This window comes from Desmodus rotundus, chromosome 13 (genome assembly GCF_022682495.2).
Source record: "Desmodus rotundus isolate HL8 chromosome 13, HLdesRot8A.1, whole genome shotgun sequence".
Taxonomy (NCBI): Eukaryota; Metazoa; Chordata; class Mammalia; order Chiroptera; family Phyllostomidae; genus Desmodus; species Desmodus rotundus.
Window position 1 is genome coordinate 28,463,237 of NC_071399.1, and position 21,707 is coordinate 28,484,943.

The following is a 21,707-nucleotide window of genomic DNA, read 5'->3' on the forward strand; positions in this document are numbered from 1 at the left end:
GACTGGTCACAGACTTGGGGGGAGCCGGGTGTGCACAACACCTCCTAACTACTGCAGAACTAATGTTGAAAATAACATTCTCGGGGAAATGCTACTCTAGCTAGCTTATTAAAACAAAGAAAAAGTCTTAAATAAAATTCCAACACAGGACTCACTAAGCCAATGACACAGATTCAAGTAAAAGAAAAACAAACCCCAAACTCCACCAAGGTCTTAAATCAACCAAGAAAGCAAGTATGTCTTGGACATCTACACTATGACCAGTGGGCATAATGGAAAGGATGAGAGAAATATAAGAATTCCTTAAACGTACAGGCTGTCTGGAGAAACTAAATTACATTTTCATTCGTTTGCATAGGAAATCTTTAATCGTAGTGGAAATAGCAGTCACAGCACATCTGTTACTAAAATACCTGTTACATATTAATGCACTTAATTGTCACAACAAGCTGAGAGGTGAGAACACTATTATTGCAGTTTTTGGAGGAGCAAACTGAGGCACAGAGATGTTGAATGACTTGCCTGAAGCCACACAGTAGTGAAAGAATGTGGGGGAATTCTAGATGCAGCAGCTCAAAGAAGGGAGGGGCAAGGGTGCCAGCCAGTCTGAGGCAGCATCGAGGTGGGTGTCTCTCAATGGATGGAGTTTAGCAAATAGAGATGCTAAGAGAGGGCATGTGTAACGTGGGGGAGAGGCTTGGCTTTACAGACAGCCATGGTGGAGAGCTCCAAAATAACAGAAACAGAAGCTGGGCATCTGGTGCCTCCCTCACATGACTCAGAGTGGATTATTGTGACACCAGGTCCTCACTGTGACATTTGATTTCCTGAGTCCCTTACCCTCCCATCAATGGTTAAAGAAATAACAGTCAGCCACTAGCTGAGGCACTTTAAATCACCTCTTTGTAATTTTGTATCAATTCTTCTTTTCCAGTCTAAGCAGTCTTCTGATTCAAGATTTTAAACAGACTCTCCCTGCTGTGGGCAGAGAGGAGAACGCTGTCAGTGAATGGGAATCGCCTTTGCCAAGCCCGTAGACCACGGCTGAGGCAGCTCCGGGTCGGGGCTTCCCAGAAAGCCAGCAGGACACAGACAAGTGAGCTCACTGTAAGTGTCTTTAAACCTGAACACTGACCGCGCATTGTCCCTGAGTTCACAAAGACACGCTGTCTGCACAACTGCTCTCGCCTCTGTGCAATCTTCTCCGAGTCACTTTAATGGGGACTGGGGCCCAGAGGCTGCATTTCACTTTGCTGAAAGCACCTTTTATGCACAGAGATCCTTGGTTTCCCAGCGAGTGAACCAGCAGCACTCTGAAGGCAGTTGGGGCTGTGTGACCTCGGGCATGTTACTTAACCTCTCTGAGTCGGTCTCTTCGTCTGTAAAATTGGGACAATCCTGGCATCTTAGCTCCCAGGGTGGCTTGAGCACTTAGTGAACACTTGCAGCACGGCGTCTGGCAAGTGTGCGTAGGAATGGTCACTAACACCTGGGGATGGGCAGTCTGCTGTGCCCTGGCCGCCAGCGGCTTGTGGCCACTTTGACTTTGGTTTGGTTTTGAAGAAAAAGCCATTTCAATGGAGTCAAGGGCTCCTTCAGGGCTCCACAGGGGGAAACCACCCTCATAATACCGCTGACTTTTGCCTTCCCCCCTTCCCCCTACATGAGTTCGGGGCTTCCCAGCAATCACATACCGTGTGGCACCAGCACGCCGCAGGAAAGCAGGCGTGAGCCCAGCCAGTTCCCAGCTTGTCAGAGATTAAGGCCACGTGCAAAATGCAAAACAACGCCCCTCCTTTCACATTTTTTTGTTCTGGTGGTACTTGTACTACCATAATGGATTTATCACTGTTATTTTTATTTACGTTAATATTTTAAGAATTTGTTTTAATTTCTAATATGGTCAATAACGTAACACAGTTTTCTGTGATCCTCAGTAAAGTATTCACAGTGGAAAGGGGCTGAGACAAAAATGTCCCAGAACCACGGTCCAGAGCAACACAGAGGCTGGGCAGGCTGTCTGTCTCACAGGGCACGGGACTGGGGAGGCAGGTCCTTCCCGGGTTTAAAGACCTCGGCCAGCCCTCTCCTCTTCCAGCTCCTCGCCTCTCCTACCCGGCTGGCTCCGGGTTCTGCCCCTCTGGTCACAGGTCCCACGGGGGCTCAGCTCTCGTCACGCCACCACAGGACTAGGCTGCCCATGGAGGGATCTACAAGGAGACTTTGAGATCTGCACATGTTTGAGATCGGCAGCAGGGGGCTCCCGGCTGCACCTTCTGGGCCGTGAGTGTGGGCAGGGGCAGTGCACAGCTGCACAGGGCGTTCACTGCACAAGGGTCGCTGAGCTGGCAGGTGGGAGAGATCCAGCCTGGCCCCTGCAAGGAGCATTCCCACATAGTACAGACCCTGAGGCTCTTTACATCTAAGAGGCTTCCCCAGGCTCCAGGAGGGGAGGCCAGTCCTGGGCAGCAAACCTCTCTCTCCCCTTCTTACCCCTCCTCCCCTGGGCACTCTAGCTTTCAGAGGCCTTCTAACACTGCTCTTCCTATGATGGCCATTGAGTGGGCTCACACTGACCTGCCACCTGCCCTGCAGGATGGGGACACATCAGCTGCCATATCCCAGCATAGATGGCTATCCGATGGGTCTAGGTCCAGAGACCTATCCCGAGGGAAGGGCAGGAAGAGACCCAAATGACAACAGGTTTCATGTAGCCACATTCTCCTCAGGGTCTTCCTGCCCAGTGGCCAGTGTGGCCTGGGGTCACAGAAGGACTGGGGACTGGGATGGGGTTGGGTGCTGAGCAGCTCAGGGATCCCTGCTCCCTCCTCACTGTTCTGGGCAGTGGTCAAGGGTCTCCTGAGGCCAGACTCCCTGCAGGGTAATTCCACCCTCCTGTGTTGTGTGTGGTTTCAGCTCTGTCTGTCTCTGTTCAGGAACATTCTAAGGGGGCTGTTCAAGAGCAAAGCTTCTGCGTTTGAAGTCGAGGGAGCTGGCGCTTGTAAAGAGTCTGATTTAGGGATACAGTTGTCCCACCCTGGAGCAGAACTGAGGTTGGATTTAGGATGAGCGTGGCCACGTTCTCCTGACCCTGGGTTCCTCAGACCTTTGCTCTTGTCTCTCCTCAGAAGCTTTGTTTCTGCTTCCTGGGTGGGCAAGGCCCCCTGCCTCAGCCCCTCCCCCCCATCGATGTCTGATGGGGGTCCAAGCGGATGGGCGTCTCCCAGCAGTTGGGACAGGGCAGGCTGGGGAGGAAGGTAAGACACTGTAGGGCCAGGCTTCCCATGGCACGGAGGGTGCTGCCTTGCCCAATGGGAGAGATGACGAGGGAGCTGTGCTGCCTGATTGTTTTGACTACACCACCCCATTTATTAAACTCTTCCCTGCATGGCCATCGTGAATGTAGTCTTCAGCTGGGCTAGTGCTTCCTGAGTTCACAGTTTCTGTTTTGTTTTAGAGGCCCACAAAGGCGATCAGAGAAATGGGTGCAAACAAGGACCCTAACAGCAACGTTAAATGCAGGTCTGTCTCACACTTGGCACCCAGCACTGTGCAGATGGTGGCAGAGCAGCTGTGGCGTGTGGACGCCAGGCCAAGCCCTGCAGCAAGTGCATCTGTGCATGTGGTCCCGCCACGCCCTGGCCACAGCCTCTCACAGCCGCGTCAGCTGCTCAGGGCTGTAGCATCTCAGCCCAGGGGCTCCTCTGAGTCACGGAGGAGAGGGAGCTGGGCTGGGGTGCAGAGGGGAGAAGTCACCCACGGGAACCGGCTCTCCGAGATGCTACTTCACTTACTCCTCAGTTTTTTGATGCCGTGCTCCCCTGGGTTTGCAGAGCTGGGGTCCTGGGCTGCGTGCTCAGTGGCCAGGCCCACCGCTGGGCTCAAGGCAGGTACTGTGGCTGGGCTGGGAGAGCTCACTCAGACCAAGGGCCCTTGGGTCCTGCAGAGAGCCAAGAAGGCACCCTCTTGCCATAGGTGCGGGCTTGCTTTCACTGATATCCGATGTAGTGTTCCTGACGAGGCTGCTGTCACATACCCGTCCTTCCAGACACACTGATTGGCCAGCCTCCTTGGGATCAAGCCAGCCCTCACTTCTCTGAGGCCTCCTTGCAGCCCCTGCTTGTCCCAACCACAGGCCTCTCCCATCCCCTCTGTTCAAACACCACCCAAGGGAGATGGCAATTCACCCAAGGATGGGAGACAACAGGAACTTTATGGGACCTTCTCAGTTCACATTTCCCATGGCAAGAGTCTCATTTCTGTTTATCAGCAGCAGCCCACAGAGCTTCTATGGCCATGGGGCAGAGTGTGCACATGCGTGGCTTTGGAAACCGAAGGGGTGGGACCAAGCATGTTTCAGAAGTTTGCTCTCCGGGGTGCTGGGGAGCAGGCCAGGAGGGTGTGCTCACCTGCGGGTAGGGGCAGGGACCTGGAGCTCACTGCTGTCCCCTCCAACCCCCACCCAAATGCCACAAGCATGGCCAAAGAGAAGCAAGCTGAGGGACTTGGGAACCTGAATGTCCACACTGTTGCAAAAATAAGTGCAGGGGAGCCATGAAAGACAGGGTGAAAGGGGCTCCTGGTCACGCTATGGGAAAACACACCTTCAGACCTTTTCTGTAGCAGTGGATCGGAAACCGGATGGCGGCTAATGAACACCAGTGCGAATATCAGGGGACGCGAAGGTGATCATAAAACTAAGTGCATTGTTTGCCTTTAGAGTCATCAAACCACACTTCACCACAAAGCATTGCAGCAAAGTCCCAGATGACCCAGAGCTCCGAGGCCGTGCACGGGGCAGGGCGGGGGGGTGGGGGAGTGAGTTAGGTGCTGGACCCCGCCTGCACAGCGCGAGGCACCATGGCAACAAAGGATGGACAGGCGGTCACGTCTGTGACTTGGCAGCACAGACACCAGGCCTCACTGAGATTCCCCTGCAGACGCCTCTCTGGAGACGCAGCACGTGACAAGACCTGCAGGACGAGGTGTGGGGTGGAGTGAGGTAGGGCCTGGGGGGCCTGGATATGGACATGTCAGGGTTTGAATTTACTACACACTGCTATGTGTGGTCCATTTTCAGGGCCCAGAACAGGCTGGGGTGGGTGAGGGTGGTTCATGGAGATATGCCAGGCAATGGCCAAGCCAGCGGGAAGCTGGGAGGACGGGGTCCAGGTAATATGGAGAAAGAACTGGCACAGATGCTGGTGGGCACGTGCTCAGCTGGTGCAACTGAAAGCCCTCTGCAAGCTCGTGCGTGGATCTGAGGATCCCTAGTGGGAGTCTCAGCATGAGATACCTGGGGACCTTTCACTACTGATAACCTTTCTCTTCATGAACTTCCTGCCTAGTCCCAGGAGTGGGCTTGATTTTTCACAGAAATCAGCTTACGTAGCACTGACAAGCCCACAGACATGACACCATATGCATTTCCCATGTCCCCTCCCTGCCTTCCCCAGGAACATCCAGAGCCTGGCAAGCTCCTGAAAGTGGGAAACCATCTGCGGGAGGAGGGTCCGGTGCATGACCCAGCCTCGGAGTGCCACACAGACAGTGGGCTGTCTCCTCCTCTGCCGGGCCCCCGATGTCACTTATCACACTGTTCTTTCAGTGCACTAAAGATTAACGATGTCCTAAGCAATTAAGTCATGTTTCCAAATGTTCTTTTTCCGTGGGCCCCTGTGCCTGAGAGAAGCCGGCTAATTCAGTGAAGCTGCCACTTACACACACTCACCCACTGACTCAAGTCCCCAAAGAAAAGAGCAGATCTTACGAGCAGTAAAGCCAGCCTCCAGCTCCGCTCCTCCTCGGAGCACCTCCCACGCCTCCCCATTACGTGGGACCTGCCGGCTGTGCTGTCTGTGTTTAATCCACACGGGCGGATCCTCCCTGCACACCTCCTTGCCGGCAGTCCAGCCGGCAGGGTGGAAACAGGGGTCAGGACAGGGTCAGGATTAGAAAGCCACCAGGAGATTCCAGTCTCCCCAGAGATGACAGGGAACAAGGTTGCCCACAGTGGCCAGTCCACGGGCTCCTTGGGGCTCACGCTGGCCTGACGTCTCCACAAGCAGGAAGCCCTAAGCAGCCAAACCGAAGACAGGCGGCCACCGGGAGGGAACCCGAGCAGACTTCCAGGGGTGGGAGGATGGGCGGGAGAAGAAAGCAGGGAGGGACACTAGTGTCATTCCACGTGTGTCTGACGACCACCAGCGCATGCACGCCCGTCACAGATAAACCGCCGTCTCGTCCCCTCTTCAGAAGCTCCGACTCTGGGTTTCACTGAAAGCCAGTAACGTCAGTCCTGAGCAGTGCACATGACAACAGGACAGTCCCCTCACTCTCGTTCTGGGTTGAGCTTCCTGTCACACAGGGCCCCCAACAGCATGTTGTGCTGGCTGCTGCCTGGGCCCCTTCTTGAGCTTAACCAAAGTCCCCAAACACCTGGCTCCCCAAAGCGCCACAATTTCATGTTCTGAGCTTCAGCATCTTGGCTTCCTCTGAAGTAGCAGGTACGGCTTACGAATCTCACCCACGTGCACATGCTACACACACACCACAGACACAGACACGTCACAGACACAGACACGAACATCACTCCCCCACCCCCACAGGAGCCTGCTGCTGTTCGGAAAGAAAGGGGATTTTTCTGATAGCCTTTTTCTTTTCTTACTCATTCTAAAATAATCATGTGACAGTATTAAAAAACAGTAACTCCGAGATCAGGGAAATCAGTGCAGTTTCTATAGACGTCATTCCTTCCTGGCTCCAAGGGGCAGAAGGCACGCTGGGGCAGGTGCTCGCGTGTTCTTCCATCTAGATCTGCTCTCAGAAAGCTGCTCACAGAGCACAGCACCAAGGAAGGACAGAGGTTCCTATCACCAACACCAACACTGTGTTCCTACCGGAAACTCCAGAAGGTCTCTGAAATTCTTCCCTAAATTGCAGGTGTGCATATTTATTCCCACGTTCTGGTACCAGAATTCTATAAATCTAAAAAACAAACAAAAAGTTGTCTAAACCTTCTTCAAAACATCCCTGTCAAACAAACACCGTGACTCACGGTGGGGAGAAGGTCGGGCTGCAGGGGCGAAGGGGGCCACAGCAGGGCACACTCACTGCATCCTAAGCCTCACCCAGGTGGACCCCTGACAGGGTCCCTGCTGGCCGGATGGGGGGCACAGAGCCTGGCAGGGTCACAGGGGCTTCATGGACTGTCCCACGGGAGCCTGACCTCGGAGCCCCCATCCTGCTCAGGTACACGCAGGAGACAGGGAGGGACTTGCCGCATTTGCGAGATAGAAAGGCGGAGACAGAGAAAAAGAGAAAGACAGGCAGAGTGAGGGAGGAAAGGAGTGGGGAGGAGTGGTGGAGAGTGAGGGGCGGGTTTAGGGTTTTGGTGGTGGCGGGTCCTGCACCCGTGTCAACCTCCTCGATCGCATGGGCGACAGGACAGGAGACCTCCGAGCCTGGAAAGAGATCGTGGTTCAAACCTGCTATCTTCCTCAGCTTGGGTTGGTTCTCAGTGGCCTTGGACAGAGTGAATAAGCCTGTGTCTCCCTCAGGTCACTCTCGTCCAATCACGAGTGTGCCCTGGGCCCAGCTCCTGACCAGCCAGGTGCCAAGCTTCCCATCTGGCTCCCTCCCCATCCAGCCTGCGCAGAAGTGACTAAAGCAGAGGCCCGTGACCTTGTGTATAAACAGCAGGCTCTGAGGAAAATCAGTACCAGTTACACAAACCTATGCAGACCCATAGAAAAGTACCCCCTCCCCCGTAGTATTCCACAACATCGCTGAAAGAGAGATCTACTATCACGTGCACCAACCACTCTCTTTCTTCCTAAATCCAGCAAATGGGTTTGTGCGGCGGGGGAGGGGGGGGCAGAAGAAAACAGATTGTTTCTAGAGAGTGGGGAGAAAGCCCTCCAACCCTTAATTACACAAACTCCTTGGGACATTTATTCAAATGCACATTTATCTTAAAAAATAAAGTACAGGTTAGAAAAATGCTGAGAATTCTTAGTGGAAAGTTACAGAATTAAAAGTAGTATTTAGCTAGGAAAACACCTAAAATGAGTGCAGATGGCCACAGTGAGGTCTTCCCCCACAATAAAGTACGTGTGGTCCAGGGATGGGGAAAGGACCAGGCCGGCTTGGTGTTGGAGAGACTTTCGACACCCAGACCACAGCTATATTGTGAGAACGCATTCTGTTTGGGGGCCCTTCCGGCATTGTCCTGTGACACCGACATCAACACGAAAACCATCACTTCTCATCACACCGACAAGTGCTTATGTTCCGGGCCTAGAAATGAGTGACTGAGCTTTCCAATGTGGCCACCTAAGTAAAGCATTCCTAATCCTCTGGGTCTTATCTGTTGGAGAAATTCATGTACTCAACCATTATCCACTCACCGAGTCTCTTCACCACCACATGGGCAACTTGAGATGTTTCCTGTGGCCAGTGATGGCTAGGGTTGAACCAATTCATTAAAATTTACAAAAAATGTTTATTTTAGGAATTATTCATCGATCCTTGGCAGAACCATGTGCTGGAAAATGTACTTATGACAAATCACTTCAAAACAAATACTGTTCCATCCTCAGAAATGCAACAAGGTAACCCGCACTGCCCCCTCTCCTTGGGCCCAGGGAGGGATCCCTCCTCAAGGGCCTTTGTTCTCAGTCTCCACAGGGAGTGAGTCAGAAGTACCTGCCCTCCGATGAAGCTGGGAGCAGGGATGACAAATAAAGACCACAGAGAACCACCCAGGGCTGGCCCCTCACTGTCCTCAGGCTCAAACAGTCCAGCCCTAAGCCCTGCCCCCCAGAGAGCCCTTGACTGGGGTGCAGCCGTGGGACAGCGCTGTCTGGGTCACTGCCAGGGGCCAGTCGCATACCCACCAGGCTCTGGCGCTCCCTCTGTGCCCCACGGCAAGTCTGCAGGAAAGCTGGAACAAAGGAGCCCCGCGGAGTTCATTCTCGCTTCCAGGGGGAGCATGGCTATTGTGCACCTTTTCTCCAAGAGCAGAGACACCCTGGGCAGGGGGCGAAGCCAGGGGGCCACAGATCCAAACTAGCTGGCGATGCCAGACATCCCCCACCCCCAAGGTGTGGGACTCCCCTTTCCACCTTCACGGGCACCTCACAGCCTGCATCCCTCTTACAAGGCCAGGCAGAGCCTGGTTCCTCCCTGTAGCTCGCTTATGTAGGTGACATGCAAGCCATCCCCAGAAGGTCACCCAGCTTCTCTCTCCCCGCGTACCATCCATTCACAGAAAGCCCCGAAGCGCAGGCTCGACGCACCTGTGCTGGTCTTCAGGAGGAGCCAGAGCCCGGAGATATCCTGGGACAGCAACGAGATGAGGCTTAAGGTCATGCTGTCGCCCGCCAACGCGCCGGCGTCAGGAGGCGGCGACCTGCCTCCTGGAACGCCCGTCCGGGGCGCACAAAGGAAGGCTGCAAGGCTCCATCTTTGGGCTGGCCGCCCGCAGCCAGCCGCCAAGGGGACGCGAACCCCTGGGGCTCTGCAGGGCTGCCTGCCCAGCCTGCTCCCCCAGGGCCCAGGGTTGGCCGTCCCTGAAGCAGGAGCCCTCGGCGGTGGCTCACTTATTCTGCCTGCAGACTGTTAACTGTTGAGACCCCAGCGGCACCGAAGCTCCTGCAGCAGCGGCTCCAGCCCTGCATATCGTGCCGCTGGTCCAGACCCTCCCTGCAGGAGCCCTGTGCTTAGCCGCTGTCAGTCCACTAAGCTGGTGGGGCTGCCACCAAGGGGCAGGGGCTGGACCTTCTGGCCCCAGGACACCTCATCAGGACGAAGATGAGCTGCACGATGCTGCTCTTCTGAGCTCCTTTGAAAGCTGTGTGTATGCCCCTCTATTTGTGTGTGCAAGAGGGTCCTCAGCAGCTGGCTACAGAGCGCCCCCCAGGGGCTAAGAACATGGAAGGTGTAATAAATGGGATGCTTCATAGGTGGGGATCCCTGGGGAGCTCGTTAAAGTGGAGGTTTTGCTTGGAGGGGGGTGGTGCTGAGACTCTAACAAGCTCCCAGGTGATGGGAAGCCGCTAGTCTGCAGGCCAGATTTTGAGCAGGAAGAACTGGAGTGGTGAAGGGGACCAGGAGCTTGAGTGCAGTGCTGGAGCCAACACACCTGGAGAGGACAGTCCTTTAAGCTGGACTAGGAATTGGCTTTGGCTTACGCATGAGAGCCAGCGCTGAGCAGAAGTGTTCACAGCCATTGCAGGTTTGGTTCCTGCATGTGCCATCGGCATATAATGTTGCGGACACACTTTCTCCCCTGTCTGTGCCCTGGGCAGAGAACCCAAGCGGAGGCCATGGAGTCCTGCAGGCTCAAGCTATTGGGGGCACTTGTCACAGCAGCAGCAGCTGGCATACACCCTGATCCAGGCCTCCCCGCTTCATTCCTGTCACGTGGCTCTGGTTCTGACCTGGTCTTTGCTGGACAATTCCAACTGTTCTCTTTCTAATGGCTGCTCCTCAGCCTGAAGTTGCAGATGTATTCTGTAAGCACAGCCCTTTCAGCGCTTCCCCAAGGGACTTGGGATATTCAAGTAGATCAGGACGCAAGCCCCTAGGTGGGGGGCAAGGCCTGTCAGAGCCCAGCTTCTCCCGTGGCCAGACTGCGCTCACATCACCCAGCTCCCTCTTCTCCCAGCTCACAGCACAGGTAGTCCTGCCTCGCTGAGCACAGCCTTCTCCTGAAACCTGCTCAGGGATGGCTGAGGCCTGACCTCCTACAGAGGCCATGATGTCCCAAGCCCAGCTCTGCCCTGGTGAGTCCTCACCCCCCAGCACTGGATGGGACGGCTGGCACCTTGGCGTCCAGCACAATGGTGGACGCCCTTCCAATGTGTAACGGACAGCAAAGAAGATGACCATTCCGAGAAAGATGTTGTCATACCTGATACTCTTCTACCAGAAGGAACATTGTTTTTAAACACAAGGACGGAGGTGCCCTGTGATGGAGTGAGGGGCTACGGTGACACCTCCCTAATTGCACATCCAGTTTATTCCTCAGGTTCCCCACTCAGTCCCACTGTAGTCTCTCTGCGAGCTCACGGCAGCTGCCCAAGTGGCATCAGCAGCGGGATGTTCTGTCAGGGAGGCAATGCAGCCGTGTGGCTCACTGCCATTTGGACCAGAGGCTGTGTGCACCTGTGCAGGGGAGGTCAGCTGCTCCGAGTGCCACCGTGCCTGCACCCTTCATCTGGGAAGGACCGCCAAGGTGCGATTCCGAGCTCTCGATGGGCTGCTCCAGCGGACAATCCCAAGAGCTCATCAGCACGGGGCCAGAGAGGGAGTCACAAGCCGTGGAAAGCACAGGCTCGGGGCTCAGCCCCACTCACTCTGTCTGTCCTTTCTCACCCATTCTAGAAGGACTCCCTTGAAACAGACCAAGGTCTAGTCCTCCCAGCAGCTCCTGACTGCTGGTGACCCTTCCAACACAAGGGCTTCATTAGCTGGAAAGAAATGGTAGACACTGCACTTTATAATGAATAGGGCTTGTTTATTTATTTGAGAAAATGCAGCATTACTGGTCAAAACCTGCAATATGTAGTGCACACTACAGGCAACATCACACTTCAAACACACACCTGTGTGAAGGACTGCTTTACGACCTGGCACAGCACAGAAACCTGCAGCCTGTGGTGTGCGGCTCCTTGGGGCCTGGCTGCACCCCGGACTCCTGCCCAGCTGACTCGAATGTGGACAGGAACATGGCATTAACCCTTCCTCATACACAGATGCAAGGAAAGCCAACCAAGGCACTGAACAGTCTTCTCATGGGCAAAAGTGTCCCCTCAAACCTTAAGCAACTATTTGTGTAACTTTAAAATGGGCTCAGACCCCGGACTACGCAGAGAGAAGAACCGATGTGCTGTGTGCTCTCTGGTTATTTTCTGCTGGACGACAAACTAGGAGGAGCCATCCTTTATTCACAGGCTGTGCCCTTATTTGCTGAGGCCTTTCCTCACCACCTGGCCTTGTTTTGTTGTTATGGCAGCCAGTTGAGGCAAGTGTTGCTGCTCAACAGTCAGGTCAGCAAAGCCTCTGGAAGAAGGGAAGACTGGACACAGCAGTCAATTAGTCCTTTCCACGCCTGCGGGCCCACTGGCCACTGTCCTCCTCCCATGTCCTCCTTCTGTGTCCTCACCCTCCTCCTCCTGCATCCTGCTCCTGAGTCCTCTTCCTGCACCCCCTCCAGCACCCTCCCCGGTGTCCACCCTCATGTGTCCTCCCCACAGTATCCTCACGGGCCTTCTTTGGGTCCAAAATCATCACGGCTCTAGTTCTTCCCCCCAGCCCCTGCTTGCTTCCCTCTAGGGGTTCTCCCCTCCATTCTCATGTCCCACAGGCCCAGTCCACTCAGTTCTAATCTGAATGAACTGTCCCTTCCCCTAGACAACCCACTGTTGCAGGAAATAAAGCAGACTCCTTGGGGTGACATGCAGGCCTGCGGAAGGAGCTGACTGCAGTGGCTGTCCTCCTGCCTGCCTTGACCACCCCACCTCCATCTCCCCACTTCCACAACGAGCTCCAGCCGTGGAGCAGGGCAGTGACCCCCGAGCAAGGTGTGCTGGTGCCTCTCCATCCTCGGGCCACACGCCGCTATGGCATGAGGGGCCTGAAGGAAGGGCCTGGAGGGGCAGTGCGTTCCCCCAGAGCACCTCCGAGCACACACAAGCCCCTCAGTCCCAGGTTCCTGATTAAGTGAATCTGCAGACTCTTGTCCGGTTTAAACTAATGCTCACCCAGGAACTAAGCGGCCTGAGAGAAGACAAGATGGACTAATAGAGCAAGCACAGATATGATGGGAGGTCCAGTAAAATCTGGAAAAACAGTGCCCCAGACAACGAAAACTCTCCAGGTCAGTGTGTTTAACTGTTAGTGGAAAAGCAACAATAGTTTCCACTCAGCTGAGAGCATCTTCCCAAATAGATAATTTCAGGTGTGTTGTTTATAAAAACGCATATGCACAAAAGGCAAGTTTCTCAACAAAATAATCCAATTAAATAGTTAGTGAGTTTTGAACCCAATAAACATAAACACATTGAAGCATAAAAATTTAACACCATCTACTTAGTTTGTAAGAACAACAGCTTAGCATTAAGAGAGAGAGACAGTTAGCTCCTTGACATTCAGGAAACGGGACACTCATCGGCCCATTTTCAACACTATCTGTATAACTGCTGAAGGAACCGGGGTCGGGCAGGGACCCCAGCCCACTGCACGTGCTCCCCTTCCAACCCTGGTGGCTATGAAAACACTTCATTAGAACGGAAACACACTGAATGTGAAATCTGGCTTCGATTCATTGTATCAGATGTGGAAACACCACAGAAGTCTATTGAATCATGACTCTTCCTAAAACATATTTTTGTAACGATAGCAAAAATATTTTTTTCATACTATTAATAACATTAAAAAGCATCCATATTTAACCTCTCACCATTTGAACATCTTGGATCTTTGCGTGTATAGCTGACCTTTAAACCAGTGGTCCCCAACCTTTTTGGCATCAGAGACTGGTTTCGTGGAAGCCAATTTTTCCACAGACGGGGGTTGGGGGGATGGTTTCGGGGGTGATTCAAGTGCATTACATTCAAGCTCACCTCCTGCTGTGCGGCCTGGTTCCTCACGGAGGGGTCAGGGGGTAGAGGTGGGGGGGGCCCTGCCTGGCACAGCACAACATGAGTTTGAACTGCGAGGGTCCGCCTACACATGGATATTTTTCAGTCAATGTACGCAACACTATAAACCATTTCTCTTCCTTGTGATTTTCTTCATAACACTTTCTTTTCTCCAGCTTACTTGATTGTAAGCATAGAGTACTTAACACATATAATATAAAAATATGTGTTAAATAATTGTTTATGTTATCGATAAGCCTTCTGGCTGTTAGTGGTACCAATGGCCAGACCTTCATCTGTGGAGTTCGAGTGGCCAAAGTCATCTTTTTTTGGAGGGGCTGGTTTCCGTCCAGTTCCCACATCACTTACCACTGTGGGCAGTCCAAGCCAAGGACAGTCGAAATCAGGTGTCCAAAGTCATATCCATCTGCCCTCCCTGTACTAGCTGTGGCAGTTCGGAGAGTCTGATGTCACTGTGCCAGGGCCAGGGCCAGGGCAGGGCCACGGCTCCTCCCGAGGGCAGGTGGGTTCTCTGCTTTCTCTCGGCCTTCCCTTCTACCCAACTGCAAACCACTTCTGGCAGCCTGACCAGCTTGCTACAACAAGTCACCACCCCCTTCCAAGACAGCGCAAAGCCAGCCTCCTTATCAGGCCCCCCGACGCATCACGCTCCAAGGCCCCGGCAGGCCTCCTCAGCTTTGCCGCAGCTGAGCAGCCGTCCTCTGAACGCCACCCAGTCTTGTGCTTTGTTGGGCTTTTGTGCCTTGTCATGCCTTCAGCTGTCCCTTCCCAGTCACAGCGGTGATAAATCCCACAGCTTTGGGGTTTCCTAGAGCCGGACCAAAGCAGGCTATGGGACCTGTTCCACTTACATTTATTTTCCGTTTGGTCCTTGCTTTTACTTTTGTGGTGTTTTATACTGCACGTGATAAATATGCACACAAGGGCCAGTGTGGGTGCACGCTAATGGGGTACAGAACACGAGGACTGAAAGACAGCCGGAGCGCCTCGGTTAGAATACCTGATGACTTGGACAGGACTGAACAAACACAAGCGGCCCGGGACCCTCTCCTGCAGGTCCCAGAGCAGAGGCGTCGCCCGCAGGGGCGGTGAGCAGGGCCTGGACAGCACCCCCTGCCTGGTGTCCATGAACCAAACAGGAAGATTCTCTTTGTCTGACTGGAAAAACTGACACAGGAGCTCCGGATACCAGCTCTCAGCGGCGAGCTTCTCCCTTCTTCCAGGCGGGGCCTGGCACCGGATTGTTTATCAGAACCGGCCCATCGATCCCCACCTCTCCAGGAGCGGTAACAACTGCTCTATGTTTTTCCACACAAGCTGTGACCTGGATGGAAACGACCTGGGCAGGGAGCAGTCTTCTCCTCCTCCTAGATCAACAACTTCATGTCACAAACCCAACAAATCCAGGTAGGCGCTGGGGGGTAGATCTACATTGCAGAGAGCAAACACAGCTGGAGCCTTAGGTTAAATAAAATGCCACCATCGCCCGATTTAGGAGGGTAGAGACATGACATGTGCCTTTCTGAGTTGGACCACGGTGATCTCGGTCTTAGGACCCACTAAGGCTCTCGATGGGAATTCTGGATTCTAAATCCAACCACCAAGCTGGGCCTCAGTTTCCTCTGTGGACAGCAGCAGGACAAGGTGAGCTCACATTTCAGGGCTCACAATTACTGCTCCCTACATGGAATGGCAGGACCCTGGCCACAGGGCACAGAGGAAGGCAGCCCCAGGGATGGGCCCCTGCAGGGGCCCCAGCCCATACCTGGGAAGTGGAGGTGGGGACCAGCTGGAGCTGGGGTGCCAGGTGTGCCTGAGGTCTGAGCTGGAGTTTCGTGGGGGTGGTGGGAGAGGGAGGAGCAGCTCAGATTCCAGGAAGGAGGCTCACCCATACGAGCCAAGCTGTGGAAACACAAACAGCCCTGTGCTTGCAGCTAGGTGGGTGCTGCCAGGTGTCAGCACTCAGGAGAGCTAAGGAGGCGGGTGCCAGATCTAGGTGCTGGGCTCCCCAAGGAGCCTGCACCCAACGGCCCATCGGATCCATATCTGAGGAAGATGGTCCTGGGACGCCAGGACAACAGATGGAGGGGACACATGTGGCCATGGGAAAACCCCTTAGGAGGGATATCATGCACTTGTTCAAGGCCATTTTCCAAAATAGTTTCATATCATGGGAACACGGGGAAATCGTGGTACAAATGGTGTCTGGTCCGCTCACAGCTCCACGGCACATACACAGCTGGGAGGGAAGGGGCTCAGGGTTGGTGGGAATGACCCAGTGCTGGTTGTACTGCAGACACTTTAGAACACTTTGTTTCTTTATTTTTAAAGCTCTCCGAGGTGGATGTGCTTTATTTTTAAATTTAACCTTTGCATTATAGAATATATTGGGTTGGCCAAAAAGTGCATTCGGTTTTTTCTGTAGGATGGTTCTAGTAGCACTTAGTTGTCTTTAACTTCATTTGAAACAATTTTGTTAGATTGTATCGTGACAGCTGTCATATCAGTGTGCGTTAAAAAAAGTTATTCAAAATTGGTGAATTTTTGTGCAGCCATTTTAATATTGAAGGTGGAAGAAGATATACATTTTTGGCATATTATGTTTTATTATTCCAAGAAAGGTAAAAATGCAAGTGAAACACAAAAAGAAAAGATTTGTGCAGTGTATGGAGAAGGTGCTGTATCAAAACTGGTTTGTGAAGTTTCGTGCTGGAGATTTCTCCCTGGACGATGCTCCACAGTCGAGTAGACGAGTCGAAGTTGATAGTGATCAACTCGAGACAGTAATTGAGAACAATCAACATTATACCACGTGGGAGATAGCTGATATACTCGAAATAGCCAAATCAATATAGTTATTGGTGAAAATGAAAAATGTGTTTTTATTTTACAGAAAAAATCTGTACGGACTTTTGGCCAGCCTGATTACTAAAATGTGTGAGAGTCTCAGGCCAAACCTGGGGATCCAGAAGAGGCTCTGATCACGCTGGGAGAGGAGGAGGGAGGCACGACCGTGGGAGGGGAGTGGGGGATTTTGTGGGAAGAGGACCGGAGCTTGCTAAGATCATGTCAGAGTCCTTCTGGGACAGGATGGAAGCCTGTGCCATGTGGCCGGGTTTGGGGACAGCTGGGAGGCACTCAAGGGAATGTCCTGGTATTGCCTTGTTTATGTCGGGTGCCCAGGATTGGAGGGGCTGTGTGTGGGCCAGGACCACCTGCTGCCTCGGAATTCACCATCCCGCACATACAACACTAGCACATGGAGGATTCTCTGCTGTTCCCCATTCATCTCAGGTGACACAGAGAGGACATTCTCACCCTCACTGGGACCCCCACCTTCCATCACTGAAACGCTTGCAGGTAGTGAATGGGGAGCTCCCTTCTGCAGGTGAACAGGGCTAGGAACTAAGCTGAGATGCCTGCTATAGCAGGCTGCAGGGTTGGAACCTGCTTCCCCTTCTCGCAACTGCCTCCTGCTCTCCCTTCTCAGGTCACCAGGCAGAGGGACAGCTGCAATGACTGGGAGGGAACAAAACTGAAAGACCTGGAGGACAGAACCTTATACCAAACCTGTGATGGGCTCAGAAACACGTCAGTAACGATTGAAATGCTAGCAGTTCCTGAGCCCTGGCTAAGAAGTGACTCTCCTTCCAGGACTGAGGGGATTTCAAGAAACCATCACATCTAGAACATCCAGGAAAGATTTCTTCAAGTTGGTTAATCATCTTGAAAAGGTCTTCTTTTATTCCAGAAATTTTCTAAGGCTCAACTTTTGCTCTCAGGTAAATTTGAGACACAAACTAGCCAGAAGTGCAGATGGAGAGGCAGCTCAGGGCAGGGCTGGTCATCGCCTCCAGGAGGTCAAAGGTTTCCGTCGCTTCCCATCACCTGGTTGACAGACTGAAAACAGGTGACAGAGCAGTAGCTTTGGGACCGTCAGTCTGTTGTCTCTTTTAAAATCAAGCTTTTACTTAGAGGTAGTTGTGGACTCACACGTGGTTGTGGGGAGCAATGCAGAGGAACCCCGTGGACCTCGTTTCCGCAATGGTGACGTCTTACGAAATCACAGCACGGCATCAAGACACAAACAGTCCTTTTATGGCCACACCCTCGTCTTCCCAAACCCAGCCACCCCCTTTTTCTTTAAGTGAGGTAGTGTTTATTTTGTTGTTGTATTTTATGCATATTTTTATGTCAAAGGGAGAATGACTAGTCAAGCGGGCTGTCGATCTTTCCAGCGTTCCCCATTGTCCCTATTCACCTTCAGTTCCACATGAGAGAAATACCGTATTCAACCAAACAAACCCATCTTTTCAACTGGAGCAATTTCCCATGTATTTGCAATGTCATTCCTGAGGCTGATCTTTTTACCCGTTCAGACCTATGTCCCAGCTGTCACAGACAATGCCAGCTCTAAAATGGGCTCCATTGCCTAATCTCCCCCCTGCCATCTGTCTCCATCAATGGCGCCATCGCCCACCCCTCAAATCCCAAGCCAGACATCTTAGAAGTTCTTCATGGCTTCCCTCCGCTCTCCCTATAAAATAGCACCAGTTCTGCCTGTTCTTCCCCTAAGTCTCTCCAGTCGCTCCACCTCCCACCCTGTCCTCTGCTACCACTGTAGCTCAGAACCTCATTATCTGTGAGCTGGACTGTTCCAGAAGGTTCTAAGTAACTGCTTCCCCATCTCTAGTCTCTCCCCACCTCCACACCATTTCCACATTTCCTTACTGAAAGAGAAGCTTAAAGCCCTGGAGTTTCTGGTTAAAAGTCAAGTTCCTGGACCGAAACCCCCCACCTGCCTATCTAGCTACTGCCCCTGCCGTTCAGAACCACCCCCGTGTTCATATTAACACATATGTCCCTTAACCTGGGGTGTCCCATCCCACTGTCTCCAGCTGCCTTTCCCAGGGTGCCCTGTAACCATCCCAGACCACAAGCCCCTCCAAGACCAGGAGCCACCTGACCCCTCACCTTTGCAGGACCCCAGCCTGAGCGGGCTGCTCAGCACACGTGGGTGAAGACGGTGCCAAGGCTGCTGTGTGAGCATTTTTCTTTGTATTTTTTTGGAGTTGCCTGGGGCCTGAGCCCCGTGCAGACAATGTGAGATGAACACCAGTTGCTGACAGAGAGCATTTTCTTTCATCTTGTTCAGAGCTCAAACCTAATTTAAAAGTCAGAGTTTTTACAATCAGAGTGTAAGTGAACTTTTCGGTGTGTTAGATGTTACGCTGATTTACGATGAATATAGAAGTCCTAATGCAATTTAAAAGTAATTGATGAGTGGAGTGGCTGTGAAATGTTAAGAAGAGGGGTAAATTATGTAAGTGCCATGTGCTCCCCATCCCTCCACAAAAAACCCAGTCCAGAAAATTCTGTATCAGTTTCATAAAGAAGGAGATCGGGTGAGAAATTATCTTCCAATTCGGCTGGCTCAGCTAACTGGTTCAACACTTGCCTTCTTAGGAGTTGTGCTTATTTCCAAAATCCACCCTCAAGGGACAGAGACTCTACCACTGACAGAGTCCAAGAAAGCGCTGCTGGAGTGTGTCCCAAACCCTTGGCGGCTCTATCAGACAGGAACGCGACTGCCTGTGTGTCTGCCGATCTTGGGACAGACAGCTTAGGGTGCGCTCACACTTGGCAGGTAGCACAGGCAACAGCTCAGGTTAGGCATATTCCTAAGTACACGCTGGTTTCTATTAATAAAAAGGCAATATTTTCCTTATTTAAGAAATCATTTTAAATACAATGAGAAGATCACTAAGGAGTATACCAAAAAAGGAACTTTTAAAAAGAAATGGCACACATGGCCTGAAATCCCACCCGCAGGCTGAGCACTATCGAGTGGGCATGTGGTTGAGACCAGACGATCCAAGTCCTGACTTAAAATAAGTTATTTCTGGTAACTTCAGACATGAGGAGGTCTCCTGACTCTGGAATTCACAACATCCTTACCGGCCGCAGAGGGCAGCCAGCTGCAACTCCAGGTCCGACCCAGCTGAAAGCGGGGCATGAAAAGCAAACGTCTAATAAATGGGGTTTCCCCCCACCTATTTTGTTCTTTAGTTTATTTTGTTCATTAGATTCTACCTATTAGTGAGATCATATGGTATTTGTCTTTCTCTGGCTTATTCCACTTAGCATAATGCTCTGCAGGTCTGTCCATGCTGTTGCAAAGGGTAAGGGTTCCTACTTTTTTACAGCTGCCCCTAACCCTAACCCTAATCCTATGCAAATTTCAGCTCGGTGTGTAGCCAAGTTGGTTGGAGTGTTGTCCCATATACCAAAAGGTTGAAGGTTTGATTCCTGGTCAGGGCACACACCTAGGTTGCAGGTTCAATACCAATGTTTCTCTCTCACATCGATGTTTCTCTCTCTCTTCCTTACTCTGTCTCTAAAGTCAATTTAAAAAACACATATCTTTGGGTGAGGATTTTTAAAAAATACAAATTTCAATTGTATTCTAAGATGTCATATTTAGTATGATTTTTTCACCTAATCCATTTACAAAATCTGATAGATTTTTGGGATGCTTCTGATAAATTTTCCAATGTTCTAATGAAATCATGCTTTAAAAATATCTGCTTTGCTCCACAGAATGAGTCATGCAACTGGACATGTGTTTGAAAGGTGTTGGTGTCATTCAGGAAAGCACCCACAAACAGGGGAATTAGATTACACACCATGTGGGACAAAAGCAACCAAAGAGGAAGGCAGGCTGGCTGGCTTTCTTAGAGACAGTAAGGAAGTTCCAGGAAAACTCCTGGCTCGCCTCTAGGTTTACTTCGGACTGTGCTTTTTCCTACTCAGGTGCCTGCGCAGAAGCAGCACTCCCCTCCCTGCGGCCAGCCACCAGGTGAAGTGGACCCAGGGGCCAGACCTTGTCTTCTGGCGGATGGCTGCCAGGGGCAGCCTCTCAGAGCAGGAAGAAGCAGGTTGCAAGAGCCCCATTTCAGGTTAGGCAGCTCATCCCATCGGTCTCTCCCCCTGAAGTTGACTACTATCCCAGGCCGGTTCTCCTAGCCCAGTTGTTATCTGTCCCAGTTGTTCACAAAGGACATGGATTGATTATTGCGGCTTTCTCTCCAGCGATGAGCACGGGCTTGGCATACAGTAGATGTTCAGTCCCTGCTTCTCAATGAATGAATGAAGAAAAGCACTTCTTGGGTCCTTGAAATCTTTTGTTAATTCATTTGTTCTTAGCTTAAACAGGAAAGTTTATTTTTCTGAATATTGGTTCCTAGAGTACTCCTGGAGTGTTCTGATCACCTCGTTCTGGCAATCTTAGGAAATAAAAGTTTACTCATAAGAGTAGACGTATTTCACACATATTTTGAATAAAATTGCAAACGGGCATTGTCAGCCCATTGCCTCCCGCTTTATCTAGTCTGGCGATGTATTCTCTTGTATTTCTCAAGGCTCCATATACATCATGAGCATTTGTGTTCATTTCATTTAATACACTTTTTACTTTCTGTTCTTGAAAAACTATTCTCTAGAGATGCAGAGAAAGTGGTCTCCCTGACCCCAACTTTTCTGACGTCATAGGATTTAGAATAAAAATTCCACGACAGGTTTTTACACTAGTGTGGCCCGCACATTTTATAATCCCGGTGATCTTTCACCATAAAACAGTAACAAAGGAGGGTTTTGTTGTTCATGCTGCTTTCAGGGTGGCTAAGCTTTCCTACAAGTCGGAACTATGATAAGGTCGATAAATCAAAGGAAAATCACTACTGAATTATGAATCCCTTGGCATCTCACACAGAGCCTATGAGTTAAGAAAGGACTCCAGACGTGGAGCTTCATCTGCTGCTCAGCACAGAATGCCCTTCGCAGGTCTCCCCGAGCCAGCTGCCTGCAGAGCGCCCAGTGCACCCCCACGCGAAGCCGCCCACTCAGGAAGGGCTTACACATACCTGTCAGGGGCTCTAACGAAAAGGTTCCATCCTGCTCCCAGACACCAGGTGCAACCATGCGGCCTCCACTACTGCTTTCCTCTCCTGTTCTTTTGTATATTTTAGGCACACATTTCTA

The 21,707-nt window shown here is 51.9% G+C and overlaps 1 protein-coding gene across 15 annotated transcripts in view; it reads right to left on the minus strand.

The window, feature by feature from the left end:
- MCF2L (MCF.2 cell line derived transforming sequence like) overlaps positions 1 to 21,707 on the minus strand; it is a 165,905-nt gene that overhangs the window by 65,600 nt on the left and 78,598 nt on the right. Inside the window, exon 1 of one of the 15 annotated variants that reach the window (XM_045186620.3) lies at positions 9,300 to 9,725. The exons of the other annotated variants lie outside the window; for them this stretch is intronic. Coding sequence (XP_045042555.2) covers positions 9,300 to 9,372 — 73 coding nt within the window. The 5' untranslated portion in view covers positions 9,373 to 9,725. Of the gene's footprint in view, positions 1 to 9,299; positions 9,726 to 21,707 lie in introns of those variants that run through there. 15 annotated transcript variants of the gene reach the window in all.